At 39.2% G+C, this 23029-nt stretch overlaps 3 protein-coding genes and 2 pseudogenes across 4 annotated transcripts; 2 read left to right on the forward strand and 3 right to left on the reverse strand.

Moving 5' to 3' along the window:
• The first annotated feature begins 3414 nt into the window (after nucleotides 1–3414).
• LOC149394237 (transcription initiation factor TFIID subunit) lies at nucleotides 3415–7079 on the forward strand. 2 transcript variants are annotated; one of them, XM_089617745.1, is made up of 6 exons: nucleotides 3415–3739; nucleotides 3824–3915; nucleotides 4065–4834; nucleotides 4914–5052; nucleotides 6106–6425; nucleotides 6536–7079. In XM_089617745.1, exons 1-6 carry the CDS (start codon nucleotides 3451–3453, stop codon nucleotides 6678–6680), a joined length of 1755 nt encoding a protein of 584 aa, XP_089473871.1. In that variant the 5' UTR covers nucleotides 3415–3450; the 3' UTR covers nucleotides 6681–7079. The 2 variants fall into 2 exon arrangements, with proteins under 2 accessions (XP_089473871.1, XP_089473872.1); XM_089617746.1 differs by having other exon boundaries at nucleotides 4071–4834.
• A 543-nt stretch (nucleotides 7080–7622) lies between these two features.
• On the forward strand, nucleotides 7623–9056 carry LOC149394238 (putative UDP-rhamnose:rhamnosyltransferase 1; annotated as a pseudogene).
• A 119-nt stretch (nucleotides 9057–9175) lies between these two features.
• LOC149394239 (pentatricopeptide repeat-containing protein At5g66520 pseudogene) lies at nucleotides 9176–10951 on the reverse strand (annotated as a pseudogene).
• A 900-nt stretch (nucleotides 10952–11851) lies between these two features.
• On the reverse strand, nucleotides 11852–15846 carry LOC149394240 (Nucleic acid-binding proteins superfamily). Its single transcript, XM_089616791.1, has 10 exons — nucleotides 15515–15846; nucleotides 14797–14956; nucleotides 14185–14246; nucleotides 13931–14090; nucleotides 13718–13838; nucleotides 13426–13507; nucleotides 13228–13331; nucleotides 12865–12943; nucleotides 12728–12778; nucleotides 11852–12206 (listed from the first exon to the last, which is right to left on the reverse strand). Exons 1-10 carry the CDS (start codon nucleotides 15731–15733, stop codon nucleotides 12123–12125), a joined length of 1122 nt encoding a protein of 373 aa, XP_089472917.1. The 5' UTR covers nucleotides 15734–15846; the 3' UTR covers nucleotides 11852–12122.
• A 2065-nt stretch (nucleotides 15847–17911) lies between these two features.
• Nucleotides 17912–22978, reverse strand: PDS3 (phytoene desaturase 3). The gene is made up of 14 exons (XM_089616837.1): nucleotides 22483–22978; nucleotides 22260–22392; nucleotides 22068–22156; nucleotides 21902–21959; nucleotides 21650–21805; nucleotides 21124–21272; nucleotides 20903–21022; nucleotides 19827–20040; nucleotides 19638–19740; nucleotides 19470–19517; nucleotides 19265–19310; nucleotides 18997–19184; nucleotides 18738–18900; nucleotides 17912–18117 (listed from the first exon to the last, which is right to left on the reverse strand). Exons 1-14 carry the CDS (start codon nucleotides 22669–22671, stop codon nucleotides 18055–18057), a joined length of 1719 nt encoding a protein of 572 aa, XP_089472963.1. The 5' UTR covers nucleotides 22672–22978; the 3' UTR covers nucleotides 17912–18054.
• Between the last annotated feature and the right edge of the window lie 51 nt (nucleotides 22979–23029).

Here is a 23029-nt window from a genome sequence, read left to right on the forward strand (position 1 = left end):
GGACATACAATTTTGTTTTTAAATAATAATTAACTTTAAATCAACGAATTGACCACAGTCTTCGCAGGTGTTGACTGCAGTGAGCATAGTCAATTATGATTAACTGCGGTAAAAGTAAAACTAAAAACATTATGATGAACTTCATCTTCTAGCGCTACGAATCGGTGGTGGAGTCATCTTTGGCACCTCCAAGTCCCTCCGAAGATCCGCTCCTTCACTTGGAAACTCCGCCGAGATTGGACCCCCACTATGGATAACCTTGCTCTCGGAGGATTGAATCTTGATAGAGCTGCCCTCGATGCGCTGCTGACCGGGAAATTGTCTTCCACGCCATATGGTCCTGTCCGGAAAGCAAGAGAATGTGGAAGCCGACGGGGTGGTGGCCTTTGATCAAATCGAGCTTCCACGGGGACATTATCAGCTTCCTTTCTCACATGAAGACTTCTTTGGACAAGCGAGACTTTGACGCCTTCATCATGATCGCTTGGGCCTCGTGGAATCTCCGGAATGACACCATCCACAACAAGAGGACGAGACCTGCGATCGACTCCGTCAACCACGCTCTCTACCATCTTGAGGACTACCGAGTCAGCTCGACCTCTGCCTCCCCGACTGCTGCTGGTACCGACCACCCTCTCCGTCCTTAGCATTGGCCGCCGCCATCCCCGGGTGTAGTAGCTGTCAGCACCGACGCTGCTTTCTCTGTCGATAAACGTCGCTGCGGTCTCAGCTGAGTCTTCCGAACTTCTGCTGGGGTGATTCGCGGATCTTTTATCGACCAGGCTAGCCCTGCCCTCTGCCCAACGGTCGCTGAAGCTCTCGCAGTTAAACGAAGCATGCTAAACGCCAACCTCCTCGGCATCACTCACCTGCAAGTTCAAACCGATTGTGATTCCTAAGCTGCTTGCCCTCAGCAAACTCCCAGTCACATAAGTTGGGAGGGTCCTCGAAGACATTAGAGCCCTTGGCTTGGGTTTTTCTTCTTTTGTTGTTACTTATATTCCCAGACTTTGTAATATGGCTGCGCATGTGCTTGCCAAATTTGCTCTTAATTTTGATTCGGGAGTACTGTGACATAACTCGGTTCCTCCTATTTTATGGGAGACTATTTCGGCGGACATGCTTCTTAATCTATAGCCCTTGAGGCTGCCTTTCAGTAAAAAAAAAAAAAAAAAAAAACATTATGACGAACAAGAAGGAATGACTTTTGGTCAAAATGAACATTTTTTTTATATTCATGACAAATACTATTTAACAATTGAATTTCGTGCACTATTACACATATTTTTTTAAATTGATGTACTGGATGCGCACCAAAAAAAAAAAAAAAAAAAAGAAATTACAACCGTATAATTATAGTATAATAATTAATTTGTGTGATTACATTGTCTTCTAGCAAAGATTCATCTCGTTTTGGAATCTGTCAAGATCTGACTTCACGAATTTCATTCAGCCCGAGACCGGCGAAACCTGCATCACGATCGACAGCCACGTGCTAAGCCACGATGAATCCCTCCTCATGAAAAATTTAAGATGAATGATTATGTGATTATAGCGTAAAATGGCTCTAAATTGGTAGGTGAAGTTGTTAGAGACTCTAGAATGAGTCTGATCAGTGTATATACAATCGCCTCTCCCAATTAAGTACAACATAATAGTGACGGAGTGACTCGTTTTTGTGAGGACAAATTGTTTGCAAAGATACAAGATATCTTGGGGACTTTATTGAAAGAATTACTTACTTCTCGTAGTCATGCTCTCCATATAGATATCGGAAGTTAGTGCTTGTTGGAATCTCTTCACTCCTCGTGAAATAAATAGTGGTTCGCACTCTAGCTTTATTTTAGCTATATCCTCAATCACTTTTTGTATATGTTTATTGGCTCTTTATCAAAATTATGATTTTTTAAGGGTATATTTGTTGTTCGCAGTGATTCAATTCACGACTTCCACTTTAGAGTTGATGTGAAATTACCAATTAGATTTTGTTAGGTTTATTATAAAATAGGAAAAAAAATCCAACATAAAAATTAATTAGCATTCAACGGGATTAATAATATTTAAGTATTTTATTTTGCATTACAAACATAAAAAAAATTATTATTGTAAATTTCCTCCTTGGTACACACCCCTCTGTTTTGAGGATTGGACACGTGTGTCTAAAGCAAATTTTTTTATGAACAACAAATTTGTAAATTTGTGGACAAATCAATACTCTTATATAATATTAAATGGGTAATCTAGCAACGTAGCCAATTTCAAACATGATTTTAAGGATGTAGCCAACGTTTGGTAAATTTTATAATTTAGTCATTTACAGAAATAAACGGTTAGAAAATATCGAAAATACCCTTATGTAACATAAATCATAGAAACCAAATACTAGCCAACGTTTTAGTCAGCCGAAGTTTATCGTGCGTAAAATAAACGGAAATTAACTAAAATTAATCCAAGAAAACTTGATATACTAGCCAACGTTTGAGGGAATTCTAATCTACACGTGACTGAAATTTGGTTAATTTGAATACATAAAAGGATATTCGTTAATGTAATAAGAAAGGAAATAAATATTAATTGATTGTAGAAGTCAACTAAATAAATGCGTATTGCAAATTTGATCGGCTTGTGAATAACGCCGTATTAAATGCGTATTAAAGGAAAGGAAAAAAATATCAATTGATAACACCATCGACAACTTCAAACTGGTGGGCATTGATCGGCTCTACCTGAACATATGTAAATTTACCATAATTAACAGAAATTAACAAAGCAGCGGAGATTAACAAAAAATTAGAAAGAAATAAACGCTCAATAACCAACTTTGCCAAAAATAGATTTTTTTTAAAAAAATTTAAATATATACACGTGTATTAACTTCGAAAATTCGTATTGAAAATTTGATCGGCTTGTGAATAACACCGTATTAAAGGAAATGAAAGAAATATCAATTGATAACACGTCATCGACAACTTCAAATTGGTGGGCATTGATCGGCTCTACCTGCACATATGTAAATTTACCATAATTAACAGAAATTAACAAAACAACGGAGATTAACAAAAAATTAGAAAGAAATAAACGCTCAATGACAAACTTTGCCAAATATAGAATTTTTTAAAAAATTATAAATATATACAGATGTATTAACTTCGAAAATTTTGGTTGATCAAATGTGGGCTACACGTCATCATTTTTTGCTAGAGTGAAAATTTGGACGAAACGTTAGCTAGATTACAATTTCAACGTTTCAGGTGGGTTAGTTCGACTAATTTTTCATATTAAATTATATATAAATATCGGGTGTTATTAATGTGTAAAAATTGACAAATTAATGCCACGTTTTTTCTTTTAATTTCGGTGCTAATATCTAAACGACACGTCGTTTCTATTCCTCCTCTTCCATTTTGACTCTCGAGCTCTTCTCTCTCTGTCTTCTCTCGCGCGTCGTCCATGGCTGTACTCGGCGAGGACGGTCGAGGGTACGAGCTAGCTCGGAAGCTCGAATCGCTTGGGATATGGCGGACCTGGCTCGGCGAGTCCTGCTACGGAAACTTCGCTCCGTACCTCAACTCTCCCACCACCTGGGACGCTTTCATGAGAGCCGACGAGTCCAAATCCAAGCCCCAAATCCAACTCCAACTCCGAGTCCGAGCTCTTCTCTTCGACAAATCAATCGCTTCTCTCTCCCTCCCTCCCAAAACCCCCTCTTCTCTCTCCCTCTCCAAGCTCAACCCAACCTGTCAGTCACTCGATTCCTTTTTCTTTTGCGTTAATTTCATGCTTTGATTGGGCAATTGTAATTTTTTGTTTGTTAATGTCGCAGATTTGCAGTTACACGGCGATGATGTTTACTTCACTCTAGAGAATTCTTCTTCTGCGGATGTTCCTCTTCCTTCCAGCACTGCCTCGTCTATGGTTCGTCTAAATTTATTAAATTTTTTTTCCCCTCTTTTTGGGATTGAAATACAATAAACAAAGTTTTTTTTTTTTTTTTTTTTTTTTTGCCTGCCATTCTTTGAAATACAATAGTGTGATCATTCTTTGAATATTTGGCCTATATCCAGATACAGTCTAAAGGAGCATTTGGGGTCGGGGCGAGGTATAGAGAGCCTGAAAACGATAATATCCACCAGAGATTCAGGAATGAAGTTCTTCCCGAAACATGGTACAATCAGTTTATCGACAAGTACAGAACGACAAGGCCGTACAGGCTGTCACTTGGCGATCAAGAACCCGATAAGCGCTCGCCGGACAATATGTCAACGTACGTCAGACTTTCCGAGAAGAACAAGCGAAGGCGTGTCGCGTTCAAAGAGGATCAATACACGGGCTATGGGAATTCGAACCTAGTCTCAGATGGAAGCAACTCAGACGACGAAGAATCTTTGTTTCTCCCGGAGATAATGTTTGCGATGAACTGTGTTCCCGATAGTGCTCTCACGTCGAGGAATAGAGCGGAAGAGAAGCCCAGAATGAAGATCTGTGGCGTCCTCGAAAGCTTGCCTCGGGTCACGGCTCGGAGTTCTGCTTCGATCGAGAGGTTCGGTAGCAATTCTTTCGCGGGGACGGAACACGGAGCGAATTCGCTTCATGCTGTGAACAAGAGGTGTCTCAGCCACGAGCAAGCGACGCAGCTTCCCAAAAAAGTAATAGCGAGAATGATGATGGGTATGGGTTTTGAAGGCACTACCGAGGTTCCCATCGAAGTCTTTTCGCAGTTGATGACTTGTCACATCACCGAGCTGGGACGTATCTTGAAAGTTCTTTCCGATAGTTACAGAAATCAGTGCTCAGCTGCGGAACTTATTAAGATGTTCCTTCGAAGCACGAAATGGTGGGTGGGGTTTCTGTACCTTTTTTTTTGTTTTAATTTTTTTTTTAGATAACTTATTTATTTATTGAAACTATTTTAGTGAATTCGGGTCTCTGGTGGAGCATGTGAAGGAAGGGTCGAGGAATAATGTTGAGCAAAATCAGCAGCAGCAAGTTCATGGAGGGATTGATACGCAGATGACAACACATGCCCAGGTTGCGCTTCGACTACAACATCAAGTACGTTCACTTCCCATTCCTTCAAAAGAGAGAAAGAAAGAAAGAAACATGTCATCGTTCTAAAATGACGCAACGTTAAAAACCCCAATTCTTAAGACCCTGTCAGTCCCCGGTTTGATTCGTCCAGGGCCTCGTGGACTTTTTTTTTTCGGGTTTATCAAGGACACCATGGTGGTAATAAAAAATAAAAATGACGCATTGTAAAAAGGGTAAAGAGCGATTCTTTGGGACCTTGTCGGTCTCCGGTTCGATTCCCTCTGGACCCAACAATTAGGGCCACCGGTAGAGTCTCTCGGTCGATAATGTCAGGGTCTCATGGATTTTAGTCGGGACCAACCCCGACACCACGGTTATTTTTCAGAATTTTCTTTAACAAGTGTTACTTTCGACAAATTTCAATTGGTCTATTGAGGTTTTTTTTTTTTTTTTTTTTTGCTTATCAAAATATATTTCGAAAATGGTATTTTCGGAATCTTCTTTAGAAAAACATTATTTTCGGACCATTTCAGTCGCTCCACGAGTTATTGGCACATATATGTAGACGTTAGATATATATACACCACGGTTATTTTCAGAATTTTCTTTAACAAGCGTTATTTTCGAAAAATTTCAATTGGTCTACTGAGGTGTTTTTTTTTTTTTTTTTTTTTTTGCTTATCAACATATATTTCGAAAATGGTATTTTCGGAATCTTCTTTAGAAAAACGTTATTTTCGGAACATTACAGTCGCTCCACGAGTTACTGGCACATATATGTAGACGTTAGATATATATAGAGAGAGATATACACCACGGTTATTTTCAGAATTTTCTTTAACAAGCGCTATTTTCGAAAAATTTCAATTGGTCGTGAGTTTTTTTTTTTTTTTTTTTGCTTATCTACATTATTTTCGGAATATTTCAGATGGTCCATGAGTAACTGGCGCATATATGTAGACGTTAGATATGTGTATATATATATATATATATATATATATATATATATATATATATATATATATATATATATATATATATATATATATGACTGAATGTAAAAACCTTGGTTTTCAGATGACGCGGCAATTGCATCCGCAGCAGGTGCAGCAATTCGTGCAATCCCAAAGTAGTCTGGCGTTCCAGCGGCAGCAAATGCTTCAGCAGCAACAGATTCTTCAGCTGCAGCGGAGAACCCCGCGCGGGCCCGGCGGCGCTGACGTGGCGGCGGGAGAGAAGCCGATGGTGCAGGTTAAGGTGGAGCAGCAGCAAGGAATGGACGCCAACGCGTTCAACAGCTTCAACAACCGATACGCTCAGCTTCACCAAATCCGGCAGCACCAAATGGCGGCCGCCCACCAGTTCCGCCCCATGGCCTCCGTCCAAATCCCGACCCAGTATGATCACCCGACCCGAGAGCAGAGAGAGATATGACTGAGAGTTGATTCGATGATTGATTGATTGATTGATTGCTTTGCTTTGTTGTTTGTTGTGTTGTGTTGGGTAGGAACGCGGGTGGTATTGCTGGTGGGTCCTCTGTTCGGGCTCCGCCGGTGAAGGTCGAAGGGTTTCAGGAGCTCATGGGCGGAGATTCTTCCTCAAAGCACGATTCCGATCACGAAAACAGGCTCACTTCACCCTCAGCTAAATAGTAGTTTTTTATGTCTCCTTTCATTAAACAATTAGTATTTACGTTTTTTTTTCTTTCTTTCTTTTCTATTTTTATAAAATAATTATGGAAATAACAAGGTCTTGTGTTTTATGCTGCCAAATTCGTTATTAAGAAATCTGTTTTGATATATACCCTGATGGCTATACAAATATTAAACATGTAGCCCAACTCTTTTTTTTTTTTTTTTTTTTTTTTTTTTTTTTTTTTATCGGTGATCAAACTTCATTTTATCGTTGCTACTGGCTGGTTTCCCAACAAATTTCGAGAAACTCACAATGGTTGGTGGACCGATAATGAGTTCCACTTCCAAGCTAGCTTAGTGGTGGATTTGGTCAAGACGCAGCGACGCCGGGCTTGTTTTTTTTTTTTTTTTTTTTTTTTAAATATATTTCTGCCTAGGTCTTGTAATCAATCAGCTCACAAGCTTTGCTTCTCTCGCCATTCATGTAGACATTGATGTTTTGTGGGAGTCTGTTTTTCCTCGTGACATTGTCATTTTCAGTGGCTGATTAAGCCTATTTATTGAAGTCTCAGCGACATCTTTCTTAGGGGGAAAAAAAATATTTGAGAATCTTTTGGTCAAAACTACTTATGGTACAGTACTTGGATGTGTTGTTTTTGGTTTTCTTTGGCTATGCCTATGATACAATTATCATATTATATTCATAGCAAGTTACTGCATATTATAAATCTGTCAGGGCAAGTGTAGCAAGACATTATTCCTTCATTTGCCAAAAGAGGACAAGAGAGAGAGAACATATTCTTACATGCAATCGTGAAAAAGAATCCATATACACCTATATTCTCAAGCATATGAATACATAAAATTCTACGCCATGTTGTGTAAAACAATCAAGAATATGAACAAAGAAAACCCCTATAAAATATAACATGGAGAGAGGAGCCCTTAAAAAACAAATAGCAGCCTATTTCTCTTCATATCATATAGGCTTCAATGGAAGACAGTGCTGTTGAGGAACTAGAAAACAACCTTCATATAGCTATGTTTCCATGGCTGGCCTTTGGCCACATAATCCCTTTCGTCGAGCTCGCGAAGCTGATCGCTCAAAAGGGTCACAGAATCTCCTTCATTTCGACCCCTACGATTATCGATCGCCTCCCAAAACTCCCACCGGATATCTCGCCCCAATTCAACCTTATCGAGCTCCCATTGCCACACGTACAAGGCCTTCCCGTCGGCGCCGAGGCCACAACCGATCTTCCGTCGAAGAAAGTCCCGCTCCTCAAGAAAGCCTACGACCTCCTCCGAGACCCGGCGAGACATCTTCTCGAATCCCTTAGGCCCGACTGGGTTATCTACGACTACATTCCTCACTGGCTCGGGGAGATCTCGAGGAGAATCGGAATCCAAACGGCTTTCTTCAGCACTTGCACCGCAGCGACGCTCGCGTTTATGGGGACGGAGTTCCCGGGACCCCGATCAAGGCCCGAAGACTTTACGAGCCCTCCGGAGTGGGTCCCGTTTCCCTCGAACCTCGCGTTTCGGGAGTTTGATGTGTCGCGGATCTTCGAAGACTTGAGCGGCGGGGACGGTGGCGGCTCGGTAGTGAGCCGAATCGTCGAGACGTTGAAAGGGTGCGACGTCATCGCAGTTCGGGGATCTCGGGAAGTGGAGATCGAGTGGCTCCGATTGCTCGAAGATCTTCACCGAAAGCCCGTCCTCCCAATCGGCCAGCTTCCGAGGACGTTAGACACAAACGACGAAGATAGAAACGACGAATGGAAATCAGCCTAGCGTTGGTTAGATAGGCAGAGAAAGGGCTCGGTCGTCTACGTGGCGTTCGGGACCGAAGTCGAGATGAGCCGAGAAGAGCTCGCCGAGCTGGCACTAGGGTTGGAAATCTCGCGCCTGCCCTTCTTCTGGGTCGTAAGCCCTCGAGGTTGCTTCGCCGACAAGTTACCCGAGGGTTTCGAGGATCGAGTCAGAGGACACGGGTTGATTTGCACCACTTAGGCTCCTCAGGCGCGGATCTTGGCTCACGAGTCCGTCGCGACTTTCGTGACTCACGCCGGTTGGAGCTCTGTCGTCGAGGCGCTTCAGAATTCGAGGGCGTTGGTGTTGTTGGCGTGCTCGAACGAGCAAGGGCTTAATGTGCGGGTTTTAGAGGAGAAGGGAATCGGATATCCTGTTCCGAGGAACGATAGCGACGGATTTTTCACGAGGGACGCGGTTGCCGAGTCGGTGAGGATGGTCGCGGTGGAAGAACGAGGAAAAGTGTACAGAGACAAGGCCAAGGAGATGAGTTCTGTGTTTGGAGATTTGGAGCTTCAACGCAAGTATGTTGACGAGTTTCTTGGATTCTTGATGTCCCATAAATAATTTTAAGGCTAGTTTTGAACACAAGTGCTGCGATACGAATCGAGATGTAGAAGAAACAGTGGTTTGGTTTTGATATGTTTGTGCATTTTTGGTGACTTTGCCTTAAAAAATCTGTACCTCTCTTCTTGCCTTGTCACACCTTTCAGCAACGATACTAAACTGTTGCAGATAGTTATTTTGTGTTATTAGATTTACAGAATACTTGTGTAATGATGGAATTTATACTATAGTAAGATTGCATACTATAATGCAATTGTGTGCTATGCTATGATAATGTTTCATTTTTCAGCTTGCGAGCTCGCCGGCGACGAACTCTCTCACCACGCCGTCGATTTCAATGAAGCTCAACCCACGAGTGGTCTCCAATTCATTTTCGCCGATGAACTTCCTGATCGCCTCGGAGCTTTCCTTCTCGCCGGCGTCTCCGAACAAGAGAGCAGCGAGCTTGTACCGGTCTCCGCACATCGGCTCGAGCTCCGTCAGTTTCTTGAACGCCAAGCTTCCTCTCTCGAGGTCGTTGTGCGTTCTGCAAGCGCTCAGAAACGACCCCCAAATGACCGAATTGGGCTTCACGGGCATTTCCGAGATGAAACGCTCGGCCTCAAATAATCTCCCGGCCCGCCCGAGAAGGTCGACCACGCAACCGTAGTGCTTGATCGACGGAGAGATCCCGAATTCGCGGACCATTCGACGGAAGTACCGAAACCCGAGATCGACTCGGCCACCGTGAGAGCAAGCGGACAATACGGCCACGAAGACGATTCCGTTCGGTCTAAATCCTCGCGTGACCATCTCGTCGAATAGCTCGAAGCATTTCTCGGGATCCCCGTGAACCGCGAAACCCGAAATGATCGCGCCCCAAGTCACCACATCTCGACGTTCCAACTTCTCGAAAACCTCGTAGCTCGTCTCTATGCAGCCACACTTGGCGTACATGTCCACGAGAGCCGTCCCGAGAGTAACGCTGAGCTCCCCGAGAGCCCGATCGACGTACTTATGAATCCACTTTCCCGTGTCCAAAGCCCCCAAACGAGCACAAGCGCACAAACAGCTCGCGAGGGTCGACTCGCTCGGCGAGACTCGAGAATCAACCATCTCTCGAAACAGCTCCAACGCCTCCGAGTACATACCGTTGTCGACGTAGCACGATATCATCGCGCTCCAAGACGCGTCGTCTTTTCTCGAAATCCCGTCGAACAGGGCTCGCGCCAGGTCAGCGCGTCCCCGGCTCGAATACCCGGAAACCATCGCGTTCTTCGCCACGGTGTCCTCTCCTTCGAAGCGCGAGAGAACGCTTTCCGCGCAAGTCACGTCCCCGAGACTCGCGTACATCCGAATCATCGAGCTGTGGACGAACGTGTCCGGAGACACCCCGGCTTTCACCATGAGCCCGTGAACTTGCTTGGCCTCGGAGAGAGCTCCGGCTCGAGCGCAAGCTTTGAAGGCAAACGTGTAGGTGTGATTGTCGGGCTCGATTCCGCGTCTCAGCATCTCGTCGCAGACTCGGAGGGAATCGCGGGGTCGATCGGCGAGCGTGAGGCCTCTCATGAGAGTGTTGTAGGCGAAAGAGTCGGGACGAGGAATCGCGTCGAAGACCGAGAAGGCGTGTTCGACGTTCGACGCGTTCACGTACGATTCGACGAGCCTACCCGCGTTGATGGAGCGGGTCAGGAGCCCCGAGACGACGAGTTGGGCGTGGATTTGTCGAACTTCCTCGAAATCGCGACACGTTCGGAGCAATGCCACGACGGGCGGGAGATTTGTTTGGTTATTGGGGATGGTGGTCGGAGATGAGACACCTATTCCAGCCATGTCAAGTCCTCACACACTTACTGATGATGATGATGATGATGATATCATCATCATATCTAACAATACTGATGATGATGATATATCTGTATGCGTGTGGAGGATATTCCTCTTCGTTCTTTTTTCATCCATCGCATCTCCTATGCTTACCTGTCAACTTCCCATTTGTTACTTTTGGGTCATTCAGATAACATTTACTTTTTATTTTCTTTTATTTGTAATATACATGCATAGATATGTACTTCTAAATATCAAACCCACACAAACAGAAATTGAAATATGTGAATATGAGGTTTTTTATTTTATTTTATTTTTTTTATTGGTGTTGCTAAATTATTCTCCTTGGAATGCGTAGAAGGCAAACTGGTTATGTTTGCTAAATGATAAAGATTATGTGACCTGACCTTGGAAATTTATGTTTGATGAAAACCAAGTAATCAAAGAGTATTCACAAAAGTTTTTTATTTTTATTTTTTTATTATTATTTTATACAGTGTAGTATTCACAAAAGAATTCAATCAACTGTTTGCATGAGACGGGAAAAATAATATTTACATTAACAAAGTAACCATAAATATTTACAGTAGCAAAAATGTTTAGTGAACTGAGTTTCAGCTTCAATTAAACTTGCAAAAGCCGGAGTGTTTTTCTTGCATTGAGTGTAGTGGAAATCTGAACACAATTAGTAAACAGAGTTTATTTTTTACTTTTTAAAGTTTCAACCATCAATCTTTGAGAACATCGTAACCCATAATCACACCTGAACTTCCTGTGCTCTTATTTTAGACCTCTCTTGCTCATAGAAAGAAATAAAAAAATACAGTTAAGAAGCTGCAAATGAAGCAGAAATAAGATGATCCCAATAACGACCCAAACCATATTCATGCTAGATAATTGTTTCACTGTTTCAAATCACAATAACTTCAATTTCGAGCTAACTTTCCGGCTCAGAAATGTAATACTGCTCTCGTCTATTTTATGCTTCAAGGAGGCCACCGTAATTTAATCCCAAGTAATTTATAAATTCCGTGGAATAGTTCACTTCAATCGTTCAATGACGTGGTTGGTTGTGGAGAAGGGTACATATTCAGGTATTAAAATCATTTATGCAAAATAAAATGAAGCAAAAAATAAAAATAATAATACGAGAAAAGAATTGTTATGTAAACTTTACCTAAATAACCTCGATGTATATAGCTTATAAAGACATTGTTTTGCGTAGCAAGAAAATCTGTACAGAGAACGGATCTCAAACCGTTACAAACGGTTTTATCACGGAACTCGTTCCAACACTCTCTGCAACGCCTTTTTGATGCCTTCTTGATTGAGTGATGTCGTCAGTTGTATTTCCTGTACCTGGAATCCCACAATGTACCCTATTATTAGGCTATATACACTGCTAAGATATGAGGAATATAGGTTTTATAAGAATTAGTAGATGATTTAGGGGTTGAATAGATAATAGTTTATTATGACTCTAAAAAAAGAGCTTTTATGGTAGAGGAAAGGCGGGCTAATTGTATCACGTTTATCCAATTTTCAATATAAAATGAGTGAGGTTTGGAATAGAGAGACAATAAGACTTGACAAAAAAAAAAAATGGAAATCCAGTAATAATTAGCTAGTTTAAGGGAAATTTAAGAATAATTAGTAATATGTTAGAGTGGACGTAGAGAGATGAATTGTGACTAATTTTGGATGGAAGGAAGAAATCCCTTTTTCGGGAGTGAGCGGACATTTCGAAAGCCTATCATTCGTAATTTGTTTATATCCAATTTTTAATAAATCGAATCAAGTGAGCCTTAATTCTGATTTACACAGCTGAAAATCTCTAATATGTTTATGAATACTGGAAGTATTGTGGTAATTTCACATACCTGCCTCCCCGCTCGAGCGAGAAGAGTAAACGTCTGGTTAATAGCTGGTGCCTGTGGAGATAATTCAAATTGATTTAATAATACGAGAGAGGCGTTCGGGCTTTACAGACGTAAAACACACACACTATGAAACTTACATTTGAAAGCCATAATTGAAGGTCTTGTGAAACCACCCGTTTCTCGAATCCTTGACGAGTAATTCTAACGTCATCTATTCTGTACCATTTACAAAAAAGAAAAAAAAAAAAAAAAAAAAGGAGAAAGTGAATAATACCGTATGTGAAATCTGTACGAAAAACCACAACCCAAATGATTACATATTTTTGTTTTTGTTTTTGCTGATAAGAAAACATGATACTGTTGATACACATGAATTGTGTGGCATAAGATAAAACCTGAACGAATTCAGCCTTAAAACATTGCCAGGGTTTGTTCTGACAGGAATCGTTGTTGATGCATTAAATATTTAGTTGTGAATAAAGATAAATGTGGAATTATACCCAGTTTCCCGTAGTAGCTCTTCAAATATAGCTTCAAGTCCTGGAAGAGGCTCGATATCACTGCTTTCGCTGGTGCTTGATGTAGCATAAGTATCTAGTCCCTCCTGCAATATATATGAAGCTCAGATGCTCATGGTTTCGAAAAGCCAATGAGATTACAGATATCACTTCTCATAAAGAAGTTTCAGTTTTACTAACCTGTGGAATAACCTTGTCCAGTGTCTCTAGAAGTGGATCTTCTTCCAATTGTTTAATCGAGAGAGTAATCCTCGACTTTTCTCTGTACAATACAAACATCCACAGATCGATAACTACCCAGATTGTGAGTTGATTCCAACGTTTCAGATACTGAGTGAGAAATTATGTCAGAGAATCAAATTCAAAAGACAATTGAAAAGTTGTTGGCAGTAAGTTTCAAATTGTTGGAATTTAACAGTGGTGTAGAGGAATAAAAGAACAAGGTGCCTTGGCCAGGAAGTGAAACTATTACCTATCGACGCTAGTAATTTTGACCCTCACATCATCACCGACAGTCAGAATATCTCTTACATCCTGAACTAGATCCCACGAAACCTCCGAAACATGAACTAGTCCAGTGAGATGATAAAGACCTGTTTCACGATTGTTGTAATTTTTAAAAAAATTTACATGATATCAAGATATTCATAATGCAAATCCAGCTGAGCTTGAGAAAAGAAAGTACCATCGCGAAATCGTAAGTGAACAAATGCACCATAATCCTCCACACAACCCACCTTTCCCTCAAAAACATCCCCAACTTCGACTTGCTCGGAAAACTTTGACCACATGGCCTCCTTTTCAGAGAATATCAGCTTCTTACTCTCCTCGTTCGCTCCGATCACCTATTACAACCATAAAGATTTCAGATTAAGATCCCACTATATTTCAAAGTTCTTTGAGTTGTATAGTGTACAGTTAATTAGAAGGATTCATTACCTTCATAGCAAGAAGTGAACCAGTTAGACCTTTTGCAATCTCTTGGGGTGTCTTATTTGGTTCTATATAGAAACAAGATACAGGTTATGCGGATGAAATTTACATAACCAAATAGCACGAATGTAAATTAGAGTAAAATCTGTGCCGATTATTTGTAATTAATTCTAGCATTAGGTTCCATGGAACAAGAACAGCTCGGCTCTTCGAATTTGAACGCAAAAATTAGTACTAAACTTGTCCAATAGCAGAAAGTTTAGAAGAAAAAAAAGATTGTTGTTTGGCTTAAGAAAATCAATAGAAATGCAAAAGGACAGCAAAAAATAAAAATGATAAAGAGGAAGCAAAAAGAAAACTGTTAAGAACAGAACATCAATGGCATAAAATGTTGAACATTTGAAAGCAATATTATTTACAGACAAGGGTAAAAAGAAAAAAGAAAAAAAAACCTTGATGGGTCAAACATAAATTCAAAATTCGTCCTACGTGATATTTTTTTTAATCACGGAGTAAGTTGATCAATAGAGATAATTAAACGAAAAAGGTTTAGACCGACATGAGTGTGAATAAGAAAAGAGATCCGAATTAATTTCATTTGTTTTCTTGTGGATATACCTTCACAAAAATGCGAAGGGCTCAACTGTGGGAACGGAAGAAACCCGACGAGGGAACGGAAACGGACGAGCAATCCTCCTCCATTATTTCCGATAATCCTTCCCTCATAGACGAGCCCACCTTCATTGTACCTTTTTGCTTCTTTCCAATCAGCAGAGCTCTACTTCTTAGCAGAAACAAAGTATTAGGTCAACAAACATAATTACATCTCTTAATCTAATACTATACGTGAAAATGAAAGCAATTCGGGAACCTTATAACTTCTTTGATAACAATAAAACCAGTCCAATCTATATACAAATTGGAAACGTTTTACAGCCCGGAGTGTTGTTTTTTTAGGCGATTTACAGATTGAAATTCCTTGGGAACTAATTAGGTTACGTATGGAACCCTGATTTTACGGTTGGAAATGAAAATTCTGAGGAAAATTATGACCTTATATGTGCAATTTTTTTTTTTTTTTTAGATTGTCAGATTCCACTGTTTTTCCAAGGAAGATAAAATCACAATTATCAGTTTACACTTTCCCTCAAAATTTCCTGAATCCAAAAACAAGTGCATTCTCATTTTCTGGCTATCAAACATACACTTATCTCTACACAGTCTCTATTGTTAGGACCCCAAAAAAAAAAACCATTAAATTTCCAAATTCTTTTACACGTACAAGGTTGTGTGAGGACTTTGGTCAAATAGTTGATAGGCAAACACGCAGACTCACCCGAGCTTGGCGAGCGAGGTCGATCGAGTTAGGCGAATCCTGGAGGAGGATTTCTGACTTGGCGAGCTCGCCGGTGGAGCAGAGGGGAATTCTCCGGCGGAGTGAGGTGCGGAACGGGATCGGCGACGGAGAGAGAGCCGGCGAATCTCCGGCGGAGGAGAAGAAGAGCTGAGAGAGGAGTGAGAGGCTCGGTGGCGAAGCGGATGTGAATATTGGCATTGTTTTTGTGGAAGATTACAAAGAGCGAGGGACTGGAAAAAGGAAGGAAAAAAAAAATTATGGATAACGAAACACACAGATAATAGTGTGTGACTGAGAGAGAGAGAGAGAGAGAGAGAGAAGTGACGTGAGTCAGAGAGCGTGTTATATCTTAGCCCACAAGTCTCTCTCTCTCTCTCTCACTGCATGCGTGCCAAGCCATGCATATATGTCGCTTTCCCTCGGTCAAAAGTCAATGTATGTAAAATCATGTAATCATGTGTTTTAATGTAATCTGGAGTTTATACATTTTAATTATATTAAAAAATATATAATTAACCTTCTATCGTTTTTTTTTCCTTCTATTTTATTTTTTAATTAATTTTTGTATTTACATGTTGCTTTAATTTTAACATCTATTAACTTCTTCTGTTAAAATTTCAAGCTTTGAAAAATCTAGAGTACGCTCGGCACTATATATTCAAAAGGGAAAATGTTTCTATTTGTTTTAAAAAAAAAAAAAAAAAAGAAATTAAGATTTTCAAAAATGTCAAATTTATATCTTTAATTTAATAAAGATGAAAAACATATATTTTAAAATATATAGTTGATTCGTATATTTATTTTTATATTTTTGTTCCGTTCGAGAAATATTTGTTTTTAATTTTTTTTGTTGACTCTGTCATATTTTCAAAAATTCGATTTAACCATAATTTATTTAAAATTTTATTTTAATAAAATAAAAATTATTCTCTCTCCTCTCTCTCTCTATACATCTAAAATTTGGAGCTTAGATCAAAATTGGAGCTTTGACCATGTACACACACAAGGGTTGAGCTTGAGGTTGCCATCATACCGCTAACTATCCTAGGGATGAACCGCTAACCTGTTGATGCAGTGAGAGGTGGTGGAAAGGATAAATAACCACAGCAGTTGATTCGCGCATGAATATCAGTCAATGATTCTTCCTAGAATATGTTGATTCAATAGATCACGAATACCAGATTAAGAGCATTTTGAACTCATTGATTCACAAAAAATATCGAAAATAAGGATTTTTTTTAGAGAATTCTCTTTCTTTGTCATTAATCAAAATCTTCTTTGGAACAAATACGGAAATAGTAGGTTACAAATATTTATAGTACTATGAATTTTAGTTACAACCTCAAAACGGAAACAAATAAAGGGAAATAAATCCATAATAAAATATGAGAATTAAACAACATTAAAGCTAAATATTTGAAATTAAAGGAAACTGTTGAAAATAGTAAAGTATCAATTCGAGACCTTAAATGATGAAATTCAACCAAATTCTTGAGACTTCAATGCATAACATTGAGACTTTTTTATTGTGCAGTTTTCGACTTTTTGTTATCCCAAGCTGCTATAAATTTCAGACCTTTTTGACACGCATAACCTCCGTTGTCGGAGCTGAAGAGAGATTTAACGGAGTTGGGTCAAGATTCGGCTTTGGTAGAGTGATGGTTAATTTCTCGAAGAGGGAAGAGGTGACGGTGGTGGGAGGGAGGGAGAGTCTTCTTTCATGTTAATGTCGGAGTTGCTTCCATTGTTGTCATCGTCATCATTTCTTGGTGGACGAGAGTTTCCCAAAATGGAGAAACAAAAAGGGAAACATTGAACGGGGTTAGTATTACTTAGCCACAATGGGGGTTATGATTTTTATTTTTCTCTTCTTTCGACCTTATTATTAATTTTTTATGAACGCTGTCTTCAAAAAAAAAAAAAATACTCAAAAACAACATTAATATTCAATGCATGTAAGAGATATATATCTTAACAACATTAATACTCTAAACGAGTTTGTGCTTGCTCTTTTGGTTTTATGTGATGGATTCTTTAACATTTCGATAAAAAAAAAAAGGCTATATATCAACTAAATGATGATTAAATTGAAATGAAAATGAGAGAGATGAGATTATTTTAAAATAGCCTATTTAAATTAATTAATCTGGGTAAGTTAATTAATTTATTTCGCTCTGATAGAACAATTTTCTGAAGTGGATTAAATTATTAATAGTTAATTAATTTACTTCGGTATGATGAGTTATTTTCTTATTAAAATAAAACTTTTGACTATTTTTAAAAAGAGAGTAAGTTATTGGATTATAAGTGTCCCAAAAATAAAAATAAAAACTGATGCAGCGTTTCAGTCAAATGAATAAATTGACCAGGCAACGAAACAGAAAAGAGTAAAAGCTTTTATTGAAAAATATGGCACAGAAAGTGCTTCGAATGTTTGAGTTCTCTTCATCTATATTTATCCAAAAGAAGGTCTTTGACAGTTTGACAGAGCAGTGATTTATACAATGTGTGACAGTCACCTATTGCCTGCTTCCAGTCTCGGCCAAGCTTCTTTGACTCCGAGCGGCCAGCATTTTCGAGTCCTGCCATGAATTAACCGAAAAAAAGCATAAAATATGTGTTGAAAGCTTAATATCAAATAAAAAATAATTCTGACATGACAACACTATTTGTTAAGATATTTCCCCCAAGCTAGGTAGTTATTTTTTGGGTTTTAAGCAAGTAGCTAGTCCATGAATTATCACAAGTGAGATTTTGGTCTCTAAACTAATTTTATGAGCAAAATGGTCTTCAGATTATTATTCTTATAGCATTCTAGTCCTTAAAGTATATCTTAGTACGTAAATTTTGTAAACAGTTCTGCAGTTTTTACGTTGGATTTCAAGTTTGACGACCATTTTGCTCATAAAATTGGTTTTAGGTACTGAAATGGAACGCGCATATTAGTTCATGGTTCATCTGTTAAAAAAAAATTAAACTTAAAAGGTAGTTGTGATGATCAAATTTATAGCATTCAAGTCCTTGAAGAATATCACGTTCATATTTGTTTTTTTTTTTCTTTTTATGTAAATGATTAGAACGCAACAAAATCTATGTTTGAGGACCATTTTGCTCATATTAGTTAAAAAAAAAAAAATAAAAAAAAAAAAAATAAAAAACTTGGAAGGAAAGACACTTGTAAGAATGACCAAAAAGAAATTACCTGTACAATTGCCTGGGCACAGAACTTGCCCGACAAAACAGCGCCTTCCATGGAAGCTAAATACTTTTGTTTCGTATAATCGCCCGCCAAATAGAAACCCTCGATCGGAGACCTTTGTAACGGACGGCAAGGCTCACACCCAGGAACAGTCTTATAAACAGACCTGAAAACGAATACGAACGCTTAGTAACCCGTATCTACAAAATCCTATATACATTGTGATTCGCGTTATAAAGATAGCAAATTTTGGCAAGCAAACCTCGGTGTCTTTACGACATGGTACTTCAGAATCTTTGCCTTGCTCTGATCCGCCGCTATTTCATTGGGAAAGAGCTTTTCGAGTTCTTGCATAGTAGCATCGATGATATCTGAGTCGCTTCGCGAAATCCATTCTTCTGCGGGTGCAAAAACCAGCTCGAGCATCGACTTGTTCGGATCATAATACTCCTGAAATGCGTTATTTAATGCAACGATCCTGATAAATTACAGATACAAGAGAGTGTCGATAATTTTACGGTTGTAATTACCTTGCACGTCACTGACATGTCAGCGTAGACACTTAGTAGAGGACTCCTGCTCGGGGAAATTCAAGTTCAACACACAAATAGAGAATTAGAGTTGAATACAAATCCAATCATATGTTAGAATAGAAGGAAAAAAAAAAAAAAAAATTCCATGGGCGTCCCATTTTAGCGAATATTCCCAAACATTTGTGAAAAGGGTTAGTCTAACCTGCTGAAAAGTAAATGATCGTATGTGTTCTTCAATTTTCGGTCAAACCTGCAATGACGATGAAAGTTATAAGCACGAGCAAAAATATTCGTATGAATAAGCATTTACATACAGTAACTACGATCACATTCTGTTTCGCAGCAGAAGAATAAAATACAAATCACTAACCATATGTGAACATTGATAACCGGAACTCCGACCAATTTATCCAATTTCTTGAAATATTGCATCTCTTTCCAATTGTCGGGCAATAATTTCTTCAAGATATCAACTGTACAGAAAGATGGCATGTGACAATCAGAGAGAGAGAGAGAGAGAGAATATAACTAAAAAAAAATTATGATTAGACAAGCAGACCTGGGGTGGCAAAAACATACACGTCTCCTTCGATCTCGTTTCCGTTACTCAGCAAGAATTTCTTCACGGTTCCGTCGTCGTTTAGCTCAATCTTCTGAATACGCGAATTGAGTTCAACTTCGCCGCCTCGTGACCTGATATGCTCAACTACGGGCAAGCACAGTCTCTCCGGAGGAGCACCGTCCAAGAACGCCATCTTTGAACCATGCTTTTCCTGTTCTTGATACAATATATAAATATATATATTTACTTCTCGGCTAATTTCTTTATAAGGGAAAATTGGAAGACTTCCAAGTGAGTGTATTCAAATGTGAGGACTAAACTAGTGAAAACCAGAATCGGTCGATAAGAAATGCAGCTTTACCCTCCCTAATTCACACTTCCCAAATTCAAGTTAATTAAACAAAAAAAAATTGTTGTAATACTGACAAAAGATATCATGAATTGATTCCAAAAGGGATGGTTGAAACATATAGTAATAACAAACTGATACATACTTACATGGTTGGGATTTTTCATTAGGGAATAAGGCTTTAAACAATGAATTAGGGTTTTGAATCTTGCCATTCGTATTTTTTTTTTAATCAAGCCTTTTTGTTATTACGAATTTATGTTAATGAATTAAAGTTATACCTCAGTTACTATTCCATATTTATCTCATTTTTTTTAAATATAAGTGATTTTGATTTTATTTTAAATAAAATCGTAAACAACAGGCGGCAAACTTAAATGACACTCTAAACACTTAAGGAAAAGTTAAACAAATCTGTAAACAGTATTCACAGAATAAGAATGAGGTAGCTAGGGTAAAGTCCACTAGAATTTACTATGTAAAAAAAATAGGTTTAAGGTTTTTGGGACCAATCCACCAAGTTGTAAACCTCAGTCTATATAAGAGACCTTAAGTCAACGCGACGAATAGACTCCTCCGATCAAATAACTTAAATCTCTCTTAAGAAAAATGAAAAGAGATTAGGTCCGGTAAAGCTTTGCGTTCTTAAGAATTCTTGTCAACGACTTCTATTACAAGATCCAAATCACGGCCATATAGCAATCCAGAAAAAGGTAAGGTGTACCTGTAGAAATCTGTTCAAGGCAATAAGTACACATTGCATTGAAAGCTCATCGGGATTGATGAAATTGAGAGCCTTTGACATAGCAATAAACACCTCCTCGGTCACACGCTCCGGCACGCCCTACCGCGCAACACACATAATCATCATACGTTGTCAACCCAAAAAGAAAGTGAACTAGAAATTGGGTTCAGTCAAAATTACATAAATTTGGATTTATTTACCTGCTGTTTCATCCAGTCTGTGACAGATAAACCATCCTGAGCTTCAACATAGGGCTGTCCGCCGAGCATGGCCGGCAACAGCCCAATCGCAAACTTCACCTTCTCTGGCCACGTCAGCATCTCGTTGTTCCTCAAGATAGCCCATATTCCTTAAAAAAAAAATCAACCCAACAGAAACGAAAGAAAAGTTCACTCTAAAAGAACAATAATAATAATGATAATAAAAAGGGAAAAATTATACAAAATACCCTTTGAAACTAATTGATCAGAAAAGTAGTCAAAGTTTCGAGCTTTCAACAAAATAACCAAAGTTACAATTAAAAAACATTTGACACTGATTAAATTTCTTTAAAAAAAATTAATCACATGTACATATTGGGAGCCTATTTCATTGATTTTAAACAAATCTTGGCAATTTTACAAATTCATTAATTTCAACAGGCTATTTAGCTATAACACGCTTTTGAAACAGAAGAATATTTGTCACAGCAAATTGAGTTTAGACCGGGGTTTGACTTTTTCTCACCGTTTAAGGGCGCTGGCAAAACGTCAGGAAAGTCAAACCGACTGAACTCGCCTGGCTTGCTGGGCATAGCGAATATCATGGAATGCTCTTTCCATTGAAGCCGGTCGTTGATTCCAAGCTCGCCAAACAAGTTTTGCAGGTTTGGATAAGCTCCAACTTCTCAACGCAAACAATATTAAATGCACAAAACATCAAACAAACGGTCTAACATGTTTGGTTTCGTAATGAAAAAAAAATAAAAAATTTACTTACAGAATATATGCAGACCAGTCTCGTACCAATCTCCGTCTTCGTCTTTCCACGCTGCCACCTATAGAGGAACACCAATGAATCAAAATACTTTCACTTACTAATTAAACAAGTTTAAAAAATAATCAACCAAGGATATTAAAAAAGGAAAGTAAAAGAGTTCAAAAACCTTTCCACCTAAAACATCTCTCGCTTCCAAAAGCACAGGCTTATGTCCTGCGTCGGCCAAATACTTGGCAGTTGACAAACCAGCCAGGCCTAGAGAACCAAATACGGAATTTAATCATTCATAATTCATACTCAAACACAGGTCCATTGTGCTCATATACATAGTAACGAACATGGGTTTCTTTTTTTTTACCTGCACCGGCGATTACGACCTTCAAAGGCTTAAAGGGACGAGTAGAGTAACGGAAAGTTGCAGATAAAGCCGCGGCTTCCAAGTAGTTCACTGTGTTGTCAAGCTCTGGTCTTGGATAGTCCACGCAAACAACCTTTTTTATTTATTTAATAAACAAACTCGGTTAAACATTTCGAAGTGGACCGAAAAAAGTGAAAAAACTGTATTCAGAGACTTTTCAAACCTTCAGAGGAGAGACTCCCTTGTGGCTTCTCGTTCCGACGATGGCTTTCGGGCAGGGAATTCTTGACCGTCGAGCTACGAATTCGCTGCCGCCAGAGGCCAAAGAGTCCGACTTTCGCGTACCCATTTGGGCGGAGCATCCTGAGGCGGAGCCGAAGCTGGCGGCGGAGACGCAACCCCACTGAGACATATCGTCGAACACTTTCCGGCACTATCTTCGAGTTCGTCTTTTTCGATCGATTCTCTTCTTCTTTCTTCTGAATTTTATTAATTATTTGAATGAGAAAGAAGAAGACTGGGTTGGGAAGAGCGAGTGCGTTGGGAAGAAAATTAATATAAAGAGTGAAGAAGAAGAAGAAGAAGAAGAAGAGTTGGGAATGAGAGAGTGTGTTGGGAATTAAGAAAAATAGGATGAAGGGTCGTGGTTTGAGGATATTCTGTGTGGACTGGACACTGTTGGAACTCTCATTTTTTAGAACCCAAACCCAAAGAGTGCGAGAGAGAGAGAGAGGGATAAACTATATATTATTAAATTAAACGACTGTGAC

Source organism: Urtica dioica, chromosome 6 (assembly GCF_054948205.1).
Source record: "Urtica dioica subsp. dioica isolate 48M chromosome 6, U.dioica_male_clone48M_v1_H2, whole genome shotgun sequence".
In the NCBI taxonomy this organism is placed as follows: domain Eukaryota; kingdom Viridiplantae; phylum Streptophyta; class Magnoliopsida; order Rosales; family Urticaceae; genus Urtica; species Urtica dioica.